At 38.7% G+C, this 19,145-nt stretch overlaps 1 protein-coding gene across 1 annotated transcript in view; it reads right to left on the minus strand.

The window, feature by feature from the left end:
• Positions 1-19,145, minus strand: part of SUPT3H (SPT3 homolog, SAGA and STAGA complex component) — a 252,745-nt gene that overhangs the window by 128,354 nt on the left and 105,246 nt on the right. Inside the window, exon 3 of the mRNA XM_057375428.1 lies at positions 224-308. Coding sequence (XP_057231411.1) covers positions 224-308 — 85 coding nt within the window. The remainder of the gene's footprint in view (positions 1-223; positions 309-19,145) is intronic.

Genomic DNA, 19,145 nt, shown 5'->3' on the forward strand with positions numbered 1-19,145 from the left:
GGGTTAGGTGTGGTTACAGATATCCCTTGCACACAGGACATAACTACAAGGAAGATGAACTGCAGCTTCTCCAAATCATTGAGGCCAGAGCTTCACACTCAGTTCCTATGTTTTATTTGTTTCTAAACCCAGCACAATCTGTTACTAGTCACTGGATCACAAAAATATCATGTGAGTTGAAGGAGTTTTAGAGTGCAGAATATTTTGCCAGTTATGTTCTTACCAAATTTATCAGCTGAGTGTGGACGATGTCTTCCACCAGAATTGCMGTTTCATGGAGTGGCCTGCGAGCATCTCCCAGGGAAAACCTGAAAGAAAGAGGTTTATTGCAAGGTTATGGAAATTAGTTAAAAAGAAACAAAGTATTGGTCTCCTGAAAGATAAACAGAAGAAAATATGAGTAACAACAATCAGCTTACTACTGCTGTATGTACAGATCACTCAGCGTGGTGCAAGAATTATGAACCAAACTCATATGATTAGGGGAACAAAAGAGCTKCAAGAATGTACACAACAGGATGTGGGGAGACAAACTGAAAGATTTAGAAAATAGATGAAAATCCTGTTTGCAGGCACATTTGTGTACACTCCTCATCAATAAATAACACTGGTAAACTTGTAACAGCAGACGAGGACAAAACTGAGGCACTCCACAACTTTTTTACCTCAGTCTTCAATGACAAACTTCCCACTTCTCTCTAGACRATAATTAATGTCCMTTCCAACCCAACATATTCTATAATTCTATAATTCAAACAGAAAAGAGCAAACAAAGCTGCAGGATGTGCACTATTGGGAGGAATTCTGCATTTGCACCCTCTTTCACTTACAAAATTACCAAATAACTATTTCAAAAGGTAAGATGCCAATGGGTTTTTTATGTTGTACTTCTTAGAACAAGTACTAGGATGAAATTCTTCCCTGTGAGGTTGGTGAGGCACTGGCACAGGTTGCCCAGAGAAGCTGTGGCTGCCCCATCCCTGGAAGTGTCCCAAGGCCAGGCTGGACAGGGATAGGAGCAATCTGGAATASTGGAAGGTGCTCATGGTGGAACAAGATGGTCTTTAAGGACCCTCCAAACCCAAACCATCCTGTGATAGACCAGAATTGATGCCAAGATATGAAGAAGGATTGAAGCCACCTGCCCTCCTTGATTTTATAGAAAGTCTARTCCCAGAAGCACCTACTTTCTTCCTCCCTCACTTCCATGCTTTCTACCTTCTAAAGCTATTTCTATCTCAGTTTGCCTTCACTGTTTTCCCATGTAACTTCTGCCAGCTTCTTTCCCACACACCGAGAACTAGATACTGGCATGGTGGTTTCWGCAAAAAGTAAAAACCACCACACCCACCCACAGCCGCTTCCTTTTTCTTTGCAATGGATCCAGGATTTTCAGACACTAAAATAAAAGTAAAGCTTCTATATTCGTTTATTGTATTTGTACAGCATTTGATATGTTTCATAATTCTAACRTTCTAGGTTAACATTCTTTAAGATACCAAACACAACCTTTTTTATGTCTTTCTGCTAGCAGAGGTAATAACTATAAATTCACAAGTAGTTTATTACTTTAACTCTTCCATTTTTTTCCTTCATTTTTGCATTGTACCTCTGTACAGCAGAATAAACACTAAACTACAAGTCAGAGGGCTCAGATTTTGCCAAGCTGCAGAATACAAAGTASTTTAAGAAATAAAAGAAAATACTTTAAAAAARRAAKACTCCAAATTTGGTACCCTTGCTTCTGGGAAGTGAAGCTGAACTTCACGCTTTAATATAAGTTATGAATTTCATTTCACATGTGCTTTGCTTTTATGGTTCATGAGAGTCTTTTAAAGAACTTTCCATTCACTAGTTATATTACTAAGTCTTCCTATGAAACACATAAAAATTATGTTGAAAATAAAAAAAAAAAGCTGTTTCTCCACAGGTAAATACTGAAGAGGAAATGTATCAAAATACAACATTAGCAGGGCATCAAAGCAGTAAAGTATTATGGAAGACAGTCCTAGTAATAGAAGCATCTACCCATTAGACATGTCATACAATAACAAAGCCTTCTTAGAAGATCCTATTTCAAAGGTTTGTCTGTTTTAAGGAAACATTTTTACAAGAGGGAGATCARCTTACTCAGATTTTCACAGGAGGATTAAAATAGTAGCATGGAGAAAGACAAGACTGCTGCAGCATTTTTATTGTTTACTTTTAGCTTCTATTTCTAATTTATTTAAGTTCCTKCAGTGATGTTTCCAGGCTCTTCAAMAGGGTAAATGTCCAAGCCACTAAGTACCTACATGAAGTATCATGGTACTATGTGTAAACACATGCTCATACTTGGCACATGCTAAGGTCCGACTGCTGCTCATGGTGCAGGGACTGACATTTGTAAGCTTTTCAAAATGGGCAGCTACAGGAATAAAGCACTTTTTGCTGTATTTTTTTGGGTTTAAATGCCTGAGAAAGGCATTGGGGCAGGCATGGCACAGGCTTGGTTCAAACAGCCCGATGCAGAGCTCTCCAGGTGGCCAGACCACCAGGCAAGCAGGCTGTGGARACAGAAAGCTGCTGCAGCCTCCCGTCCTTCACAGCCTTGAAAAGCTGTCCTGGCCAGAAAGGAACTATAACCAGGGTGCCTGGGAGTGCACTGAGCTAAAATAAACAGTTTCCCTCACTGGGRCTTCCCCTGAGTTCACACCATAACAAAACTGCCCCAATGCATTCAGAATTTACCACCTTAAATAAATGCGATGAATCCAACCTAGGGAAAGTGTAAAAGCAGCCAGGTAGTCTGGTGAGAAATATGTGCTGCCTTTTTTTTTTCTTCTCTTCTAGAAATCCCTAACAATTATCCTTTTCTGTTTCTGCATGAAGGATGAGCATGTGCCCAGGTGGGTGGGAATGCCAGTGGTACCTGGGCTGTACCAGCCATGGTGTGGCAGCAGGACCAGGGCAGTGACTGTCCCCTGTGCTGGGCACTGCTGTGTCCAGTTCTGGACCTCTTATGACAAGAAAAACAATGAGGGGCTGGAGCATGTCCAGGGAAAGGAATGGAGCTGGGGAAGGGCACAAGTGTGATGARGAGCAGCTGAAGGAAYTGGAGRGGCACAGCCTGGAGAAAAGGAGGCTCAGGGGGCACCTCCTCACTCTGCAKRRCTCCCTGACAGGMGGGTGGASCTGRGTGGGTGTTGGTCTGYTCTCTCAGGTAACAAGGGGCAGGATRCAAGGAAATGGTCTTGACTTGGGTCAGGCTAGGTTTACATTGCGTATTTGAAAAAGTTTCTTCACAGAAAGGGCGGTTAAACACTGGAACAGGTTGCTCAGGGCAGTGGCGGAGTCACCAGCCCTGAAGGGATTTAAGACTTGTAGGAGTGGTTCTGAGGGACATGGTTTAGGGACTGACCTGGCAGTATTGTGCTAGTGGCTGGATTCCATGATGCTGGAGGWCTTTTCCAAGCTGAATAAATCTGTRATTCCATKATCCAATCTGCCATAGGGCAAGCAAATACTCCTGTCMTCAGCAGGTATTTATTTGCTCTTGCCTCCAACCAGGCTGGGACTGTGAATCACAGGGATCAATGTGCCTGCCATGCCAGACAGACCTGAGTGGCTGCACTCTGTGTATGTGGGAGTGAAGCACATGAGCAAAATGAGAGGTTTGGGATCCATGTAACAGTCTGGAGATAAATTGGGCTGCACATTGGAGAGACCAGAGGGTTTGTGAGTTGGCTGCTGGAGGGAGCAGGAGATCCACAGCAGCTGCTGGGGAGGCTTTGGCCTTCGGGCTGTTTGTGAGACCCGTTCGCTTTGTGGGGCTCTGCATGTGGGGATTGTGGGTCTCCAGCACTGAAAGACTGAGCCTGAGACTGCTGGATTTAGCAATGCCYAAGGTGTGAGTGCTCATCACCTACAGAAACAGTTGATTCACTGTTACCAATCTAAAACAGGCAAGGATCCCATAAAATCACAGAGGACAAATCAGCTACTAGATATATTTGGACTGGGTAATATCTGGGCTCACATCTCAGTATTGTAAGAACACACAGTAAATTTCTCTTCTGTCTGCTGTTTGGCAGGAATGTATTTGGAATATGCAGCATATTAGTTCTCAGAGATGTTTCCATATTATAAGCAAGTGTTCTATGAAATATATGAATTATTGGAAACCTGACACCCAGGAGATGACAATCAGTTCTACASTACTGAGCCCAAAAACATCCGGAAAACTTCCAGCAATTTAAACACTGAACTGAAGAACAAGCACTGCAAATGASTGCTAATCAGTAAAAAGCAGCTCTGGAAAATCAGAAATACAGTATGTTGAAGTAATTCACTTTGGTACCAAATGATGGTGACTATAAAGACAAGGATTAAAATGCAGAGATTAGGTTCAATAGATGACAGAAAATTAGGAGACTCCTCTAACGTGCATGGGAATGAGCCAATCATTGGAAGAGACATCCCAGAGAAAACAGCGTAAGGACAGTACCTTTTCTAAGTCTCAAAAGCTAAAGATAACTTCTGTCTCTGGTTGTTTTTTTGTTGGTTTTTTTTGTTGGTTTTTTTTTTTTGTTTGTTTGTTTGTTTTTTTTGGTTTTTTTTTTTTTTTTGCCACAGCTACTGCTGAACAAATTAGGCATAAGCAGAGACTGAAAGGAAAGAGATGACTTCTGGTGCCAAACCAGAAAATTGATCAGTCACACACAGGAGGACACATTGTGCAGAGAGTGGAAGAGGAAAGAACAAAATCCAGGATGAAGAAACTGCCCTGAGTAAAAAGATGATTTCAATAGGGGAAGGAGGGGTAAACACTGAGGTCTCAAAATAACTTCCATTTTATGTTAGGATGCATTGTATCAGAGAGAAGTGATGTGCTGTTTTGTAGAGTTTGCTCCTTCCTAAAACTATCAGTAAACCTATGAGGCATTAATTTAAAAAGTAAATAATCTTGCTTGCTATATTGCCTAAGCTTAAGGAAAAAAGGCAAGATCCAAAGCACTGAGTTATGTTAACTAACCAGCATGTTCTACCAGCACTACCTGAAAAAGCAGTGGAATTTATATTGCTATTTATACCTTTATCTGCTCATCAGGTAACTTCTACCAAAGCCCTTTCGGAAAGAAAAGGTAATCTTAATTCCAATCAGAGTTCATAGCTAATATATTTATCTGCTTGGATTAATGAAGTGAAGTATGCAGAGGTTTCATGTGACATGCTGAGCATGGTTCTTTACCAGGATTTAGTGCAAATATGAGATGTAGAGTCAAACTGCAAGATGTGGCTGTGCCAGATTTCTCTTTACAGTTTAGGAAAATTACGTTTAAGATACAATAAAAACAACCAATAAAAACGTACAATTTTAATACAGATTTACAAAAATCAGAGTTGTACATATGCAGCTGCATAGACCAGGCAATTTGTGTATCTACTTTGATATATTGGTGGGTGGGCAGATAACTGAGTACATTCAGTAAAATGGGTAACAGTAATTAATTACATTGTTTTGCATATGAAGCTGAGTTAATCTGTACTGACTTCAACATCTCTTTCAGCATTGCTTCCTCCACCAGATCTTTTCTGTCTGTCCATCCCATCCCTTCCCATGGAGTATTCCTGGATCTCTATGATGCTTGCAAGCGTTACTGATACTTCCCTAATTGCTGAAGGGAGACCACGCACTTCCCTTTCCTAGACCTAAACCTCTATGGACAATTACACCTTTTCATGTCTAATAACTGAGTATCTCACTACCCTGATGATGTGAAGAACAGCAACTCCCCACTTTCCTGCTTTTACAAAGACTAGAGACACTACAGTAAGTTACTAAAACTAATTACCACTTCCTTAGTAAATGGAGACATCCTACTGCCTTATTTAAATGCTATAATATTAACTCTCAGAATTTGATYATTAAATTATTGAATCCTTACTAAAATAAACTCAGTTTAAGTAAAACACTTTCTCCTAAATATGTATGGCAGTGAGAAGGGCAAATACAGGAAGCACCTGAAATGTCAGATACAAAATGGGGCTTGTTTTAGTCTAAAATTAAGCCGTGATGATGTCTGCAGGTATTGGGAAAGCATAAACAACAAGAAGAGAAACATTACATAACACTACTTAATTATTCAAAAGTACATAGTGACAAGTAAAGAGAGAAAATTTAGAAAAGGAACATTGAGAGCAAATTAGAAGGAAAACGTCTGAAAACAAGAGCTAAAATCCTCTAAAACCATCACAGAAGGAACGGAAGCTTCATTGTGAGAAACACAAAAAGCTAAGCTTGGCCAAGAACTGGGCACAAGTCTTGTGATGTTAAACAACTACACAAGAGGAAATCTTGATTATGTAAATTAAAATAATTAAAGAGAGATATAATCCCATTCTATTATGGTAAATCACCTGCAACTCTGTCTTTGGAGTCTGAAATCAGYTTCACTGATGCTTATAATAATTAAAATTCTAAAACCTGGAAGAGACTTCATAATAAATAATTATGTTGAGCTTACTGAAAACTTTTTAATGCTTTCTTAATGGTTCCMTGCAGATACTTCTCAATCACCAGGGTGGAAAGCATCATCCAAAGTCATCACTTCTCCTGAGCTGAGACCTAAACAAAGCAAGATCTTTGTAAGAGCAACTTTGTTTACCTGAAAATGGAAGTAGCTTGTTTACACCATGAGTTTTTAAATGGCGAGGTCTGCCAGGCAGCAGGATTAACAATGCCTAATATCCTGCCAAATGAAAAGTCCAATTCTTCTCACAAAAAGACAAACCCTGCCCTCAGTGGTGCCACCATAAATCAAGAATAACACAAAATCCTCAGGGATAAATTTCAGAGATACTGAAGTCTCCCAGCTCCATGGGAGGTCATTCTGTTTTGACTCAACAAAGTGTTTTAAGCATGAACCTTCTGAATCATATTCTTCAGCTGATTTTGAATGCTTCAATAACTTGTGCAAACTAAATAATATCCTAAATTTTCCCTTTAGAAAGGGCAACATTTGTTAATGTTTCTTTAAATACACTCCCAAGAAGTAAGAAATTTCTATCCAATTTTTTCTTTAATAAATTCATATTCATGCCTGCAAAATCACAGTCTTGCAGGCCAGAAGAGGGAGAAAAATGGGAAAAAAGAAGATATCACTATATCACTTCTACTCTGTGAATCACAGACCAGCTGAGGTTGGACATGTGGAAACACTCAGTTCAATTCCCCCACTCAAATAATTTCCTCAGGGCTCCATCCACTCAAGTCTCAACCTTCTCCAARGATGGACACTCCACAACCRCTCTGCACAAGRTTCCCACATCCTTGGCCATTCTYATAGTAAAAAAGTGTTTTCTTTATTTTTATTTTCCTGTATTTCCATCTGTGCTCAGTGGCTCCCGTCCAGTCACTGGCCACACCGAAGAGAGCCTGGCTTTGTCTGCTTTACCCTCTTCCATCAGGTATTTAAGRACATTGATAAAGTTTCCCTGATCCTCCTCTTCTCCAGGATGAACTGACWCAGCTCTCAAGMCTTKCCTKTTTGAGAGATGCTCCAGTCCCTTMAGCATSTCAGTGGCCCCTCACTGGATTTGTGCCAATATCTCCATGTCTCTCTYGCCCTGGGAAGTCCAGCAGAGTACCCAGATCCAGATGGTCTGTCCAGTGCAGAGGGGAAGGATCACCTCTCTCACCTGCCTAATGCAGCCCAGGGTACAGCTCTGCTGCCACATGCCCACCTTCACTGCTGGTTACAGCCTATTCTGGTGGCTGGGGTTATTCCTCCCTTGGGGCATGACTTAGGATTCCCCTTTATGGGGCTTCATGGGRTTCCTGTTGGCACATTTCTCCAGCCTGGTTGGGTCACTCAGCACAACCATCAGGTCCATCAGCTCCTCCTGGCTTTGTATCATCACTAAACTGCTGTGGGTGCACTTGTGTCCCATCACCCAGGTCACCAATGCAGACATTACACAGTGCTGACCCCAGGATAAACCCTGGGGYAACAGAGGCAACTGCTCACCACAGGGACTCCATGCTGCTGGCATCATCCCTATGCCAGTCCTCCAGACAGCCTCACTGTCCTCCCTTTATCCATTTCATAATCTTGGGCAAAAGGACGTTACAGGAGACAGTGACCAAAGCCTTGCTAAAGTCAAGGCAAACAGCATTCCCTGCTTATCCGTCATGTGCTGTGCTGTTATTTCATCATAGAAAGCTCTCAGATTGGTCACACACCATTTCCCCTTCATCAGTCTGACAACTCCAAATCACTTTCGAATCCTTAGCAGGCTCAGAAAATATTTCTAGGGTGACTTGCCCAGGGGTCAATGTAAGGATGASTTGTCTGTCATTTCCCAGATCCTCCTTGTTCGTTTTGGGGACAGAAATTGAATTTTCTTCCTTCCACGCCGCAGGAATGAACTTCTCCCAGTTGCCATGACTTCTCTTCACAAGCAATGTCATACATAAAATCAAAGCAGAATCCTGTATATCAGGTCATTGGAAGAGCAAATATGTAAATTAAAGTCTGATTTCAAGCAGAAAGCGTAGAAAGATTATCTGTACTTAAACTTTTATGACTACTGTTAAGACATGAAAAATGAGTTTGTGTGTATAAAAACACAACTTAGAAGATACATTTGAAAAAATGTTTTTTTAAGTACCTTTTCCTCCCCCRTGGTCAATATGCAAAATGTTGTCAATTTTGATGCAAGATGCCATAGAGGTCTACTTTCAATGGACTATTTGTAGGTATATATGTTTCAGAGTGAATATGGATTAGTTCCATCCCAACCTAATTTTCTAAGTTTTGCTAAAAGCCCTGCAGAATAATCTTTCTACGTATGATCTTCACTGAACTAATTTGGTTACTTTTTGTAAACTGTGGGATGTACAATATCCATTGCCTGAGGAGCAGTGTGATTTTGCAAARTAAGTAAATGTTCAAATTTGGACAGTCACATCACGTAGGTGCTTTTAAAAGTCCTATTGTAAATCAAAAACAATAGACTTCACCCTCTGGGTTTTTTTTTTTTTTCTCTTATAGCAAACACTTTCTAACTGCTGAAAAACTGCAGATTTGTCCCCATGCAAAGCTGTCCAAGAGCCCTTTTCAGTGCCATTGTGTACTCATCAAAATATACCAAACTCTAACAGTTAAGTGTCTTAAACATAAATAAATTTTACAAATCCTTATGACCAGCCAAGGAAAAAGATATAATTTATTCCAGTTGTATAACATAATACATTCCATTTGTTCATTCACAAAGGGTTTCAGTTTTTCAGGAAACAAATGAGACAACTGTCTTTCTCGACCATGCAGACTGGACTAYGATCACTCACTTCTGCTCTAGGAAAAAAGTTCATCTCAACAAAATACCCAAACACAACTGGAATTCAACAAAGCCAAGGGAGATGCATTCTCAGCCCGCTCTCAAGAGGACAGGGCAAAAAAAGTGATGAGGAGAGCAGGAAGTCAAAACATCATTTCACTGTATATATATACATTATAAGTGTTAACCAAATGTGGAAACCYCTTGCTATTTTAAATCTAGATTAAAACCACAAGACAATTTAAACTAATCCACAAGATACAAAACATAAATGAGGATGAATGTTTTATGCTAATTTTTAGGGAAATAATATTATTCTTTTTTATATTCTCCAAAACATCAAGGCCATTTTTCATTGTTTTAAAAATTCATGTCACAATTTTATGAATGAGATGTGTGGGTGTTGAATGATGATAATTATATCCAATTCTCAAACAACAAACTCCCTTATCAGATGGTAACATGTTTTATAACATCACTTTTCATATTTTACTGCCCTTCCTGAAGTCAGTGCCTGCAGAAGGGAAGCAACTTGTCCCCTGTGGTGGGTGTCAGAAAAAGCAAATTTTCGCCCTAGGCCTCCCATTATCAGGGGTTTAACAAGTGCTCTACTGACAAATCAGGCTTTGCAAATTAAGAGCTATTTTAATAGCAAGTTAGCAAACTAAATTTAATTTAAATAGTAAAACAAAATTATAAGTGAAGCCCACCCATGTACATAGGGAGTCTGCATTTTCATTATTCACCTTTGCAGTAGTTGTGTGAGAGGGGTGTYGCAGTATTGACTGTAATAGTGGGGAGAAATAGAAAAAGGTGTCAAAAACATGACTTATCTCAAAAATATGGAAATATTTGAGATCAAAAGAGCTTTAAAAATATCAGCATTTCTCACTAATACTGTAAAACCCAACTATGAATTAATATTCACAGTATTCTACACTTACATTTCAAGAATCTATTATATGTATTAACAAACCCACTTTAAAATACTTAATACAACTTTAGGATCAGCAGTGTTCAGAGATCTTAGCCTGGAAATCTGTGCTGTAAATTACAGGTAACAGCTTTGAGGTGAGGCAGTTCATGCCTTCTACAGCTACGAAACACCACAATCCCCTCCAATTACCAAAAATCAAACCCACTGTTACAGGGGTTACTCTGTGTTACCAGTGCCCCTGTGACTCAAAAAWAGAAACTATTTCCCCACTAGGCACAGATAAAATACATCCACTAAGAAGAAAAGATKCACAGTAATTAAAATATAGGATATTTTTTTCAAATAGTTGGGTTGAATTTAGGCTTAACTTCAGGAAGCAGTGAACACACCAATACTCTTATTTTTCTGAGTGAAATTCTACCATAAGATACATCGATTTTACTGGATAGGACAATGCTTTAAAAATGGATTTTATTTCAGAAATCAAACTATGCAACTTTCTCCCTAGAGTAAGAAACTGGAAGTTCTCTGATAAAATCTTTTCTGGAAAGTCAGGGCAATTTCATATCAATGGTGTGCTCTTTTTCCTGCTTTCAAATGGATTACTTAGATGTTTTAAAATGTTATAAACCACAATAATCTGTTCCAGGCACCAACGAAAAGGAAGAAAAAAATTACAGAAGTCAAGATGTCGCCTGGAAGCACTTTATGGCAAACATTATAAAGATAACACAGAGCAGAGAAGCTCTGGCTCAATCCATTATAAATACCCCATTCTTCTTAAAATCACAAAAATGTATTTATAGTAAAGAACTCTTACAGGCTTTTTCCTCCAAAGACTTCATTTAAGTACAATTTGGCAGAATTTTTGGAACAAGAAAAGAAGRGTTTTATAAAATATTGATGTTTTACAGTCACCCTGGTCTTGATCTACTTGCTACAAAAACAAAAGCAAGGACTTTGGAAGATGACCACATCCGTGTCTACTAATTACACTTTAGTTCTTTATTTTGTTCAAAATGAGCTGTCTAGCAGCTACACTGAGCAGGCACTAAATCATCACTTAGACAACTAATGTCTCATTAAAAACACGGGTTATTTTTCTTTTTTTTTCACTAGTACAATGTATTTTTTAAAAAAAGATATGTGATACTAAAAAAAAAAAATCACAAAAAAATGAAACAAACAGAAAAAGCAAATTCAAAAACTAAATGTGCATACTGACAAAAGATATTCCTGTACACACAATCTATAGATTAACCTTGTTTTCCCCTGTGTCCAAAGGACAGTGCAGATGGTTTCCCTCTCTCCTTTACCCCAGGCTTCCATGACTTCAAGAAGGGGACAAACACAGAAGCAAGAGGCTGCACTGACCTCCCTGTGCACTAAAATTATTAAATAATCACTCTGAGTGCAGGGATGAACAAAAGGAAATAAGAAACAGCTTTTCTGCATTTCTCAAAATAAATAGTTTTCTTTTTTTCAATGAGAAGTGGCTCAACGGAAAGCAGGAAGGAGAAGACGTCAATATCTGGGCTTTAGAAATGTTTTCACGCAAGCAAATTAGGACTGAAGYGACAGCACTTCACAGCCTTCACTCAAAAATTTAATGCTCAAAAACATGAAAAGCATTTTGTTTACAAATTCAAGAAGCAAAATTGCAAGTACCAAATATTAACTTTTTCATAATAATACAATAACATTAAAAAGAAGGATGTGAAGTTACTGTCCAAGCTTGACATGAGTCAAGAATAAAAGACAAAACAGAGGGACAAGTAGCACTCTCGTAGGGSTCAAAAGAACATCCCAGGGAAGAAATGCACAATTATTTCACTTTATTGCTGGTAGTTCAAAAGGGATCAATRCAAAGCACAAGTTGGCATACATTTAAATTTGCCTTTAAAAATATAGCCTCTTCTGAGCTTTCTCAACTAAAACGGAGACAAACATGAGCTGTGCTCATTAAGGCGAAACATCCATGACTTCCTGTTTATTGACAGGCATTCAGATTTAAATAACTAACAGAATTTACTATAAAATTTAGACAGAATTTACTATAAAATTACAGATTGAATTAATATTAATATATGAATCAATAATTTTTAAATTTCAGGCTGCTCAAATAGAGGCAAAATCAGCATTCAAATACAGGCATTTAAAAAGTTGGGGCTCTTTGTTTGGACCTTTTTTTAATTTTATTTTTTTTTTAATACACATTTTACCCAATGCTATGCCAGGTAGAGGAGTTAAAGTAAATCATTATCATGAATATTGTAATTTGCTTTCCTATCTATATCTGCAAAACACAATGTGAAATGACAAAAAGTGAAATGGTAAAATCCTAATTCTCTTATTTATCAAAGCAGATAAACCAGGCAAAATAAATTTTAATAAAAGCATACCACAGCCCAAAAGTCATTCCAGATAACACTTTCAATTACTTACTGCACATTTCTATGACTGCAGAAGAAAAAAATCTTGAACAGATTAAATATGTGAGCAGCAGCCTAAACAAAACCCACAGATGCTCAAAAGATGCTCAGCATCAAGTATTAAAAAAAAAAAAAACAAACAAACTTCTGAAATAAAAATTAACCTCTATAGACAAAAGTGAGGCATTGATATGCTCAAGGGAATGACATTCAGCATCCCATCTTCCCTTTTCTCTTCCTCCTTAGGAGCCAATGATTAGACTCTGGGAAAGACCAAATTCTCCAAGAGAAGCTGTGGTTTCACTGAATCACACATTACAGAGGCAAAATTAAATGTAATTTTTGGTATCAGAACGATCTGTTACAGGAAAGTAATTAATGTCTCCATTCTGCAGTTAYTGAACACTCCTCATTTCCTCCCTTTTAGTTTCAGAGAGGAACAAGCACGAGCTACATTCCGGGGTACCCTGGGTGCCAGGGAGGGGGCAGCCACAAAACACTGAGCTATTCCCTGGGTTTTTTTCCTCTTTAAAAAACCCTGACTGTGCTTCTATATCCAGGCACAGTCGYTGCTTCTTAGAGCTGCAGTTTGGCATCACTGGCGAGCCCAGCCATGGGATCTGTGTGGTCTAGGGAAGCTCTGCTTCCTCGGAAATGTGTGGCATCAAACAGAGTTTATTTAGAGCCCAAGTCTCTCGGGCACACTATGTAAGTTTATTGTTTATCCCTTGCCGGGGAAGTCTTCTGAGGTCAAGGTAAAAAGCAGGAGGTGATATTTGATACGAAYGTTCCAACGCACGTTATGTGGTCCACGGCTGCAGCGGCCCCGCCAGCGCTTTGCTGGTGGTCCGTGGAGATCTGGCCACTGGAAGGTGCTGGCTTTCCCTGTTTCCAGCTGCTGTATCATATYTGATGTATTTTTAGCCTCACTTAATATTTTCCTAATATTCCTTTTCCATGTAAGCAATTAGTGTGGTTACCAGGGATGGCAACAGAAGTGATGTTCGGCTGCCAGGGGGAGAAGAGGTGGTCCTTTAGCTGGGCACGGGAGAAGGACAATCTCCTTCTTAGGAGGTGGGGAAAACCCACCCAAGAGCACCTCAATTTATCCATTCACAGAAATCAGCAATTTTTTTCTTTTTTCAGAAAATTCTGCTGACACATTTATTATCATCACTGGCAAGGAAGGAACAAACCAACAAGTTGTACTTTTTAGCCTTACAAAAAAAGACATAGACAAGGTATATATGGGATTTAAAAACATATGGCATTTCTGGCCTTGATTTTTGCAATTCATAGACTTCTTTAAAATCTGGATTTTAAAGGCACCTGGAGGTAAAGTACAAATGTCTGTAGAGTTAACTCACAAATCTAAAAAACAGAAAAACAGTCTTCCAAAATACATTTAGCCATGACCTAGCAGGATTGTGCTATTTTAACATCTATTTTTGAAAAAGAATTGAGAAGTTTCTAGTATTTAAATAAATTTCCCTGCTAGCCTCCACTGCCTTGATTCATATTTACTTACTTTCATCTTGCCTTTGACTAATCAAAAGAGACTTGTTAAATCAGTTGGAGACAATTTAAATAATACTATATAAAAATATTAAATGGTGAACATTTGCTGAACAAAAAGTCTCTTTTTATACTTTTAAAATCTTCATTCTTATTTAATTATCCATGAAACTACACTGACTTCAATTTGCTCATGAAGGTCCAGCTGAGAGCAGTCAGTCCCTAACCATGCAAGCATGGTTTATATTACCTTTAAGAAAAAAAAAAAACCCAAATATTTTAGAACTTACAAATTAAAGTTATTCAGCTTCTGAATTCTGCTGACAATGATGCTCATGAATCAATGACTCTTATTTAGGAAAACAGCCCCTAGAGAYAGGAATTTTATGTACTAAAAGGTGTCCTTGCCTCCCTCTGAAATGCAGCAGAGTTCAGGCTTCTTACATCTCCCTCCTCCTTCAAGTAAGAGAGGGGTATTTTTTTTACAATTCTCAAGAGCTTGTGCCTGATGCCTGGAAAACACCAAATCCCTTATTGGCTTTAGATGTCTGTGAGATTTCGGTAGAGCAGTCTCTCTGAATCTCCTTCCAAAACTTTGCAACTGTGGCCCTTCCTAAACCTCAGCTTAAGAAGGATTTAGAGACTAAATTTGCTCATCAATGGCTGACAGAATAAAACACAAAATTGCATGAAAACTGGATGGAAAAATCACTTCCATGTATGAGGGTTTTCCTCCCTTCTCTTCCCCAAAAGCTTAATCATCATCTAATGGTTGCTGTTCTTCCATCACTTTGACAGGGAGCAGACCATAATGCTTAAGAATTAAGCAACAAAAATAATAAGGTGGGGTGTTTTTTCTTTCTTTTAAAATAACCCCACTGACTTGCACATGTACAAACTGACTGGTAGGAACTTTTTCTGGAATGTCTCCAGACAGTTAAAGGAAAGTAGGGAGTATAAATATGTTTTYAGAAGTACAGGGACATTTCTCTCTCTTTTTTTCCTCTCGTTCTCATAAACGCTTTATCTACAAAGGTAGGTATGGAATAACACCAGTCTTGAAACCCCAAGTCATTAAGATAGAAGGAAATGCAAACTGCATGGAAAGCTGTTTTCAGGGACATATTGTRTGACCATGAGCCTGCTTTGTATGTTCAAGAAATTCTCATGAGTTTTCTTAATGAAAAAAAAAAAAAATTACTAAAAAAAGATTTGCTGTAAATATCTCACRAGGCATGACAAAGTATGTTATAAAATATAACTATTCATAAACCRTCTAGCCTCTGGAATTAAAAAACACTGACACTTTCTATTAAAAGGTGCTTAGTCACGGTTCACTAAATATTTACAACGAATCATTTATTCTCTAATTTCGTTGACTTTACTGTCGTTAGCAAAAGTCAAGAAAACTTCCTGCATGTGTGTGAATGGCTTGTGTATGTAAACCACAGCTCCCAAAGCCTTTTTATGGAAGTAGAAAGATCTTCACATCATACAAGTAGGTTCTCCTCTTCTGTAGAAAATTTATCTGCTTAAACTTTATTTGGATGCAAGTATTCAAATGAACTGGAACCAGAAGGCACGAGAGTAAATGAATGTCATATCTTACAGGACAAAAGAGGAAATAAAAGGACACAGGTCCCCAGGTTTTCCAGATCCTGATTTCTATCAGTAAGTTTTCCAGCCAAGTCCTGGTATCCTTTCTCTGTCTTTTTTCTCTAAACCTGGCCAAGGAAACAGAAGCTAAAGCAAGGAGAGGGTGAAGAAATGCATTATGCAGCATTACAGAACCCATGTTACCACAAAGCAATGTCAAGATTTGAGCTACTGGTATTGCAGACACTTCACCAAATGACAGCAGGAGGTTTTCTACTCCTGTTAGAATGGGAATGGAATGGGAGACCTGGGGTTTCTCGTCTAAGAGCCTGATTGAGTTGCTGACCAAGAAAGGRAAGCTCAAAAGGCTTTGTAGGGAAACAGGGTGCTTATAAAAACAGGTATCTGCCGAAAAAATTGCAGGCTTTTACTATCAAAAGCGTCCACACTCTGCATTAACAAAATCATGATTCTTTTATGGGCTTGTCCAAGACACAATACTGCAAAATGCCGTGGTTTATCTTTACAGTTGGGGCTTACCCTGAAACTGCCTTATGGAGTTACATGAACACCTACATTGGAATGGAGCCTCCACATCAAGGTGTGATTTCTCCCAACTCTCAAACCTTTCCATGGCTTGATATGATAAATTTGCATGGTACTAGCAAGGTTACTGTTATCCTCTGGCTGGCATCACTTAGAATCATGGACTCATTTAGATCAGAAGATTGAGTCCAACCATTAACCYAGCACTGCCAAGGCCACCACTCAACCATGTCCCCAGGTGCCACATCCACACATCTTTTAAATCCCTCTGGGAATGGTGTCTCAATCACTCCCCKGGGCAGCCTGCTCCAATGCTTGACAACCCCTTCTGTGAAGAAATKTTGACGTGACYAGATCTTTGTGGCTGCACAAACTCCAAAAGAGTTTCATACTTCTACAAGACATGAATTGGACACTGATTTTGAACCCTTTTTGTGTGAGATTACAGACCTTCACTTTCCGTGTTAATGATGGCCAAGCACCTTCTGACATTCTATTTCATAAAGTACACAGTGAGAGAATAAAAAGAAATTATGTATTATTTGGAATCACTCCAGCCACTATTTTCACAATACCCCTCTATTCCCAAAAGCCAGACAGGAATATTTAGATTAAAACACACACAGTTCACATGAGTCCACCCATCAAACAACCAAGATCTGCTACTGCCCCTACCATTACTTTTGATTCAAAATAAATCTCATGTAATTAGTCTGTTATACTTTAAGATACTACACTTGACAAAAACTAAGAGAATCTAGTCTTTACTGTCCTTACATGTGATTTTAATTCTGATTTTTTTTGTATAATAGAACAAGCTAAGGCACTTTACTTGGGAAAACACTGTGTAGGAAATATGGTTATATGATTTCAGATGACTTTTCACCAACTAAAAAACCACAAGAGAACTGCTGGTGAGATTGATTAATGTGCAGACACAATCAATATACAATCACATCCCTATATTTCCATCACATTCTTATATTCCAATTAAYGGAACAGACACAAAGGTAAAGACTGAAAACCCCTAAAAAAGATTGGCATGGATTATCAGGATAAAGTGGGGAAGCATGAAATTTCAGTTCAATAAAAGAATGTTTTGAATCACCAATTAAAGCTTTTTTAAAATATAAGTTGTTTTTCTTTAAAAAAAATCATTACAGGTTATGCTTGTGGCAAACAATGAAGCTGATTATACTGGGTTTTAGCTGGCACAGCAATAATTCTAAAAAATTCTTCCTCTACTTCCTATTTCTTCCAAACTCAGTTGTCTTCAAATCTAAGTTCCCTTTCCTAAATTGCCTCAACTATTCTAAACGTTAAGGGTACCCCTTAAGCAGGTCACTTTATATACTTTAGATATTACTGATCTCAGTGCTTGCAATCTAAGATGGATGAGTTTCTACAATTCAAAATATATACTCCATTTGAAAATACACCAACTCATGTTTTCAAGAACATGACCTCCACTGCAACTTCAATCCATGCATCTATAAATCCGGTGATATTAAAATACTGTAGTCATACTTGAGTGTTATATGTTTGGACAACTTGGAGAAAATGGAATAGTGGCATTAACTAGATTCAAACATGGAAAAATCACAGAAATCATCATTAAACATTGGCAAAAATATACTTTACTAAAATGAATACAGGGGAGGAAAAGAAATTGTCTCGATTATTGAAGTTTTGCAATTACTGTTGTGGCTTCTCATGCTAATCAGGAGCAAGGCAGGCATGAGCTCCAAATATCACACAGACCTTTAAAGCAGCCAAAATCAAATCAGGTTAGATGAGGATACAAAGGGGACTGTTTAGCTCCTCTCCTTACTTGGTTTTCATCCAGCTGGTACACTCCAAAGGCCTTTAATCTCTYAACTACTGCCTCATTAGCATCTCTACACAGATCCAGGGTGTTTAGAATATCTGGGAGGCTTTCATGTGCTATGCTTGAAAAGCTCGATATGAGAAACCAACAAGCCCTAACAAAGTAAGCCTTGGCACAAAACACTGTATCATTTTGAGTTTATAACACATGAGCACCTTGTTCCCATGCCTGGCACTGCAAAACGTTGTAAGAGAACCATYCCAGCTTGTTGACCAAAGCCATAAAGAACAGATATTCAATATAGAGTGTAAATGTCTATAATCACTTCACCAGAGGAAACAACCCTGACAACCCACAGGCCCAAGCTGTGCTGCAGGACCAGGGAGGAGTGGACACTCATATAAAGTTTTGCAGCAAATACAAGCCAGGGGAGATGTTAAAAGTTCTTGTGAAACCTCTTTTAAAGCCCTCAGTGAAGAACACACAAAGTAAATATGCCCTGAAGATCATTTGTGTGTGCTTGGTCTTTACTCAACAGTGGAAACTCCCCCTGCCCCTTTCAGCTCTCTGAAGACTTCTAAGATTATGCAAAATGTTTATTTTGCTTTACATAACCTAGGAAAATGGAAACTCACATGGAATCACACGTGTTCATTTGCAGAATGCTCGTGGCCAAACTAAATGATTTATAACATGATTTTTAGGTAATGGCATCACTGGGAGTGAGACAACAGAGTCTGTGCTGCCCTCTCAGAAAATGCAGGAGAAAATTTGTAGTTTGGGAAGGAAAGTGGGAAATGCCACTGGAAAGCCATCTGTGTGCCAGCCAGAGCTACAGGCTGCAATCCTGTCACCAAAATACCCCCTTTCACTGCTGGGACTCAGACACCATTCTCAGACAGCAATCGATCAGCCAGCAGGACTCACATTGGCTGCAAGGRTGAAACTTTTCAAAGTCAGCTCTCAGACA

Source organism: Malurus melanocephalus, unplaced genomic scaffold, assembly GCF_030028575.1.
Source record: "Malurus melanocephalus ecotype Western Australia unplaced genomic scaffold, MMel_1.1 scaffold_249, whole genome shotgun sequence".
Lineage (NCBI taxonomy): Eukaryota > Metazoa > Chordata > Aves > Passeriformes > Maluridae > Malurus > Malurus melanocephalus.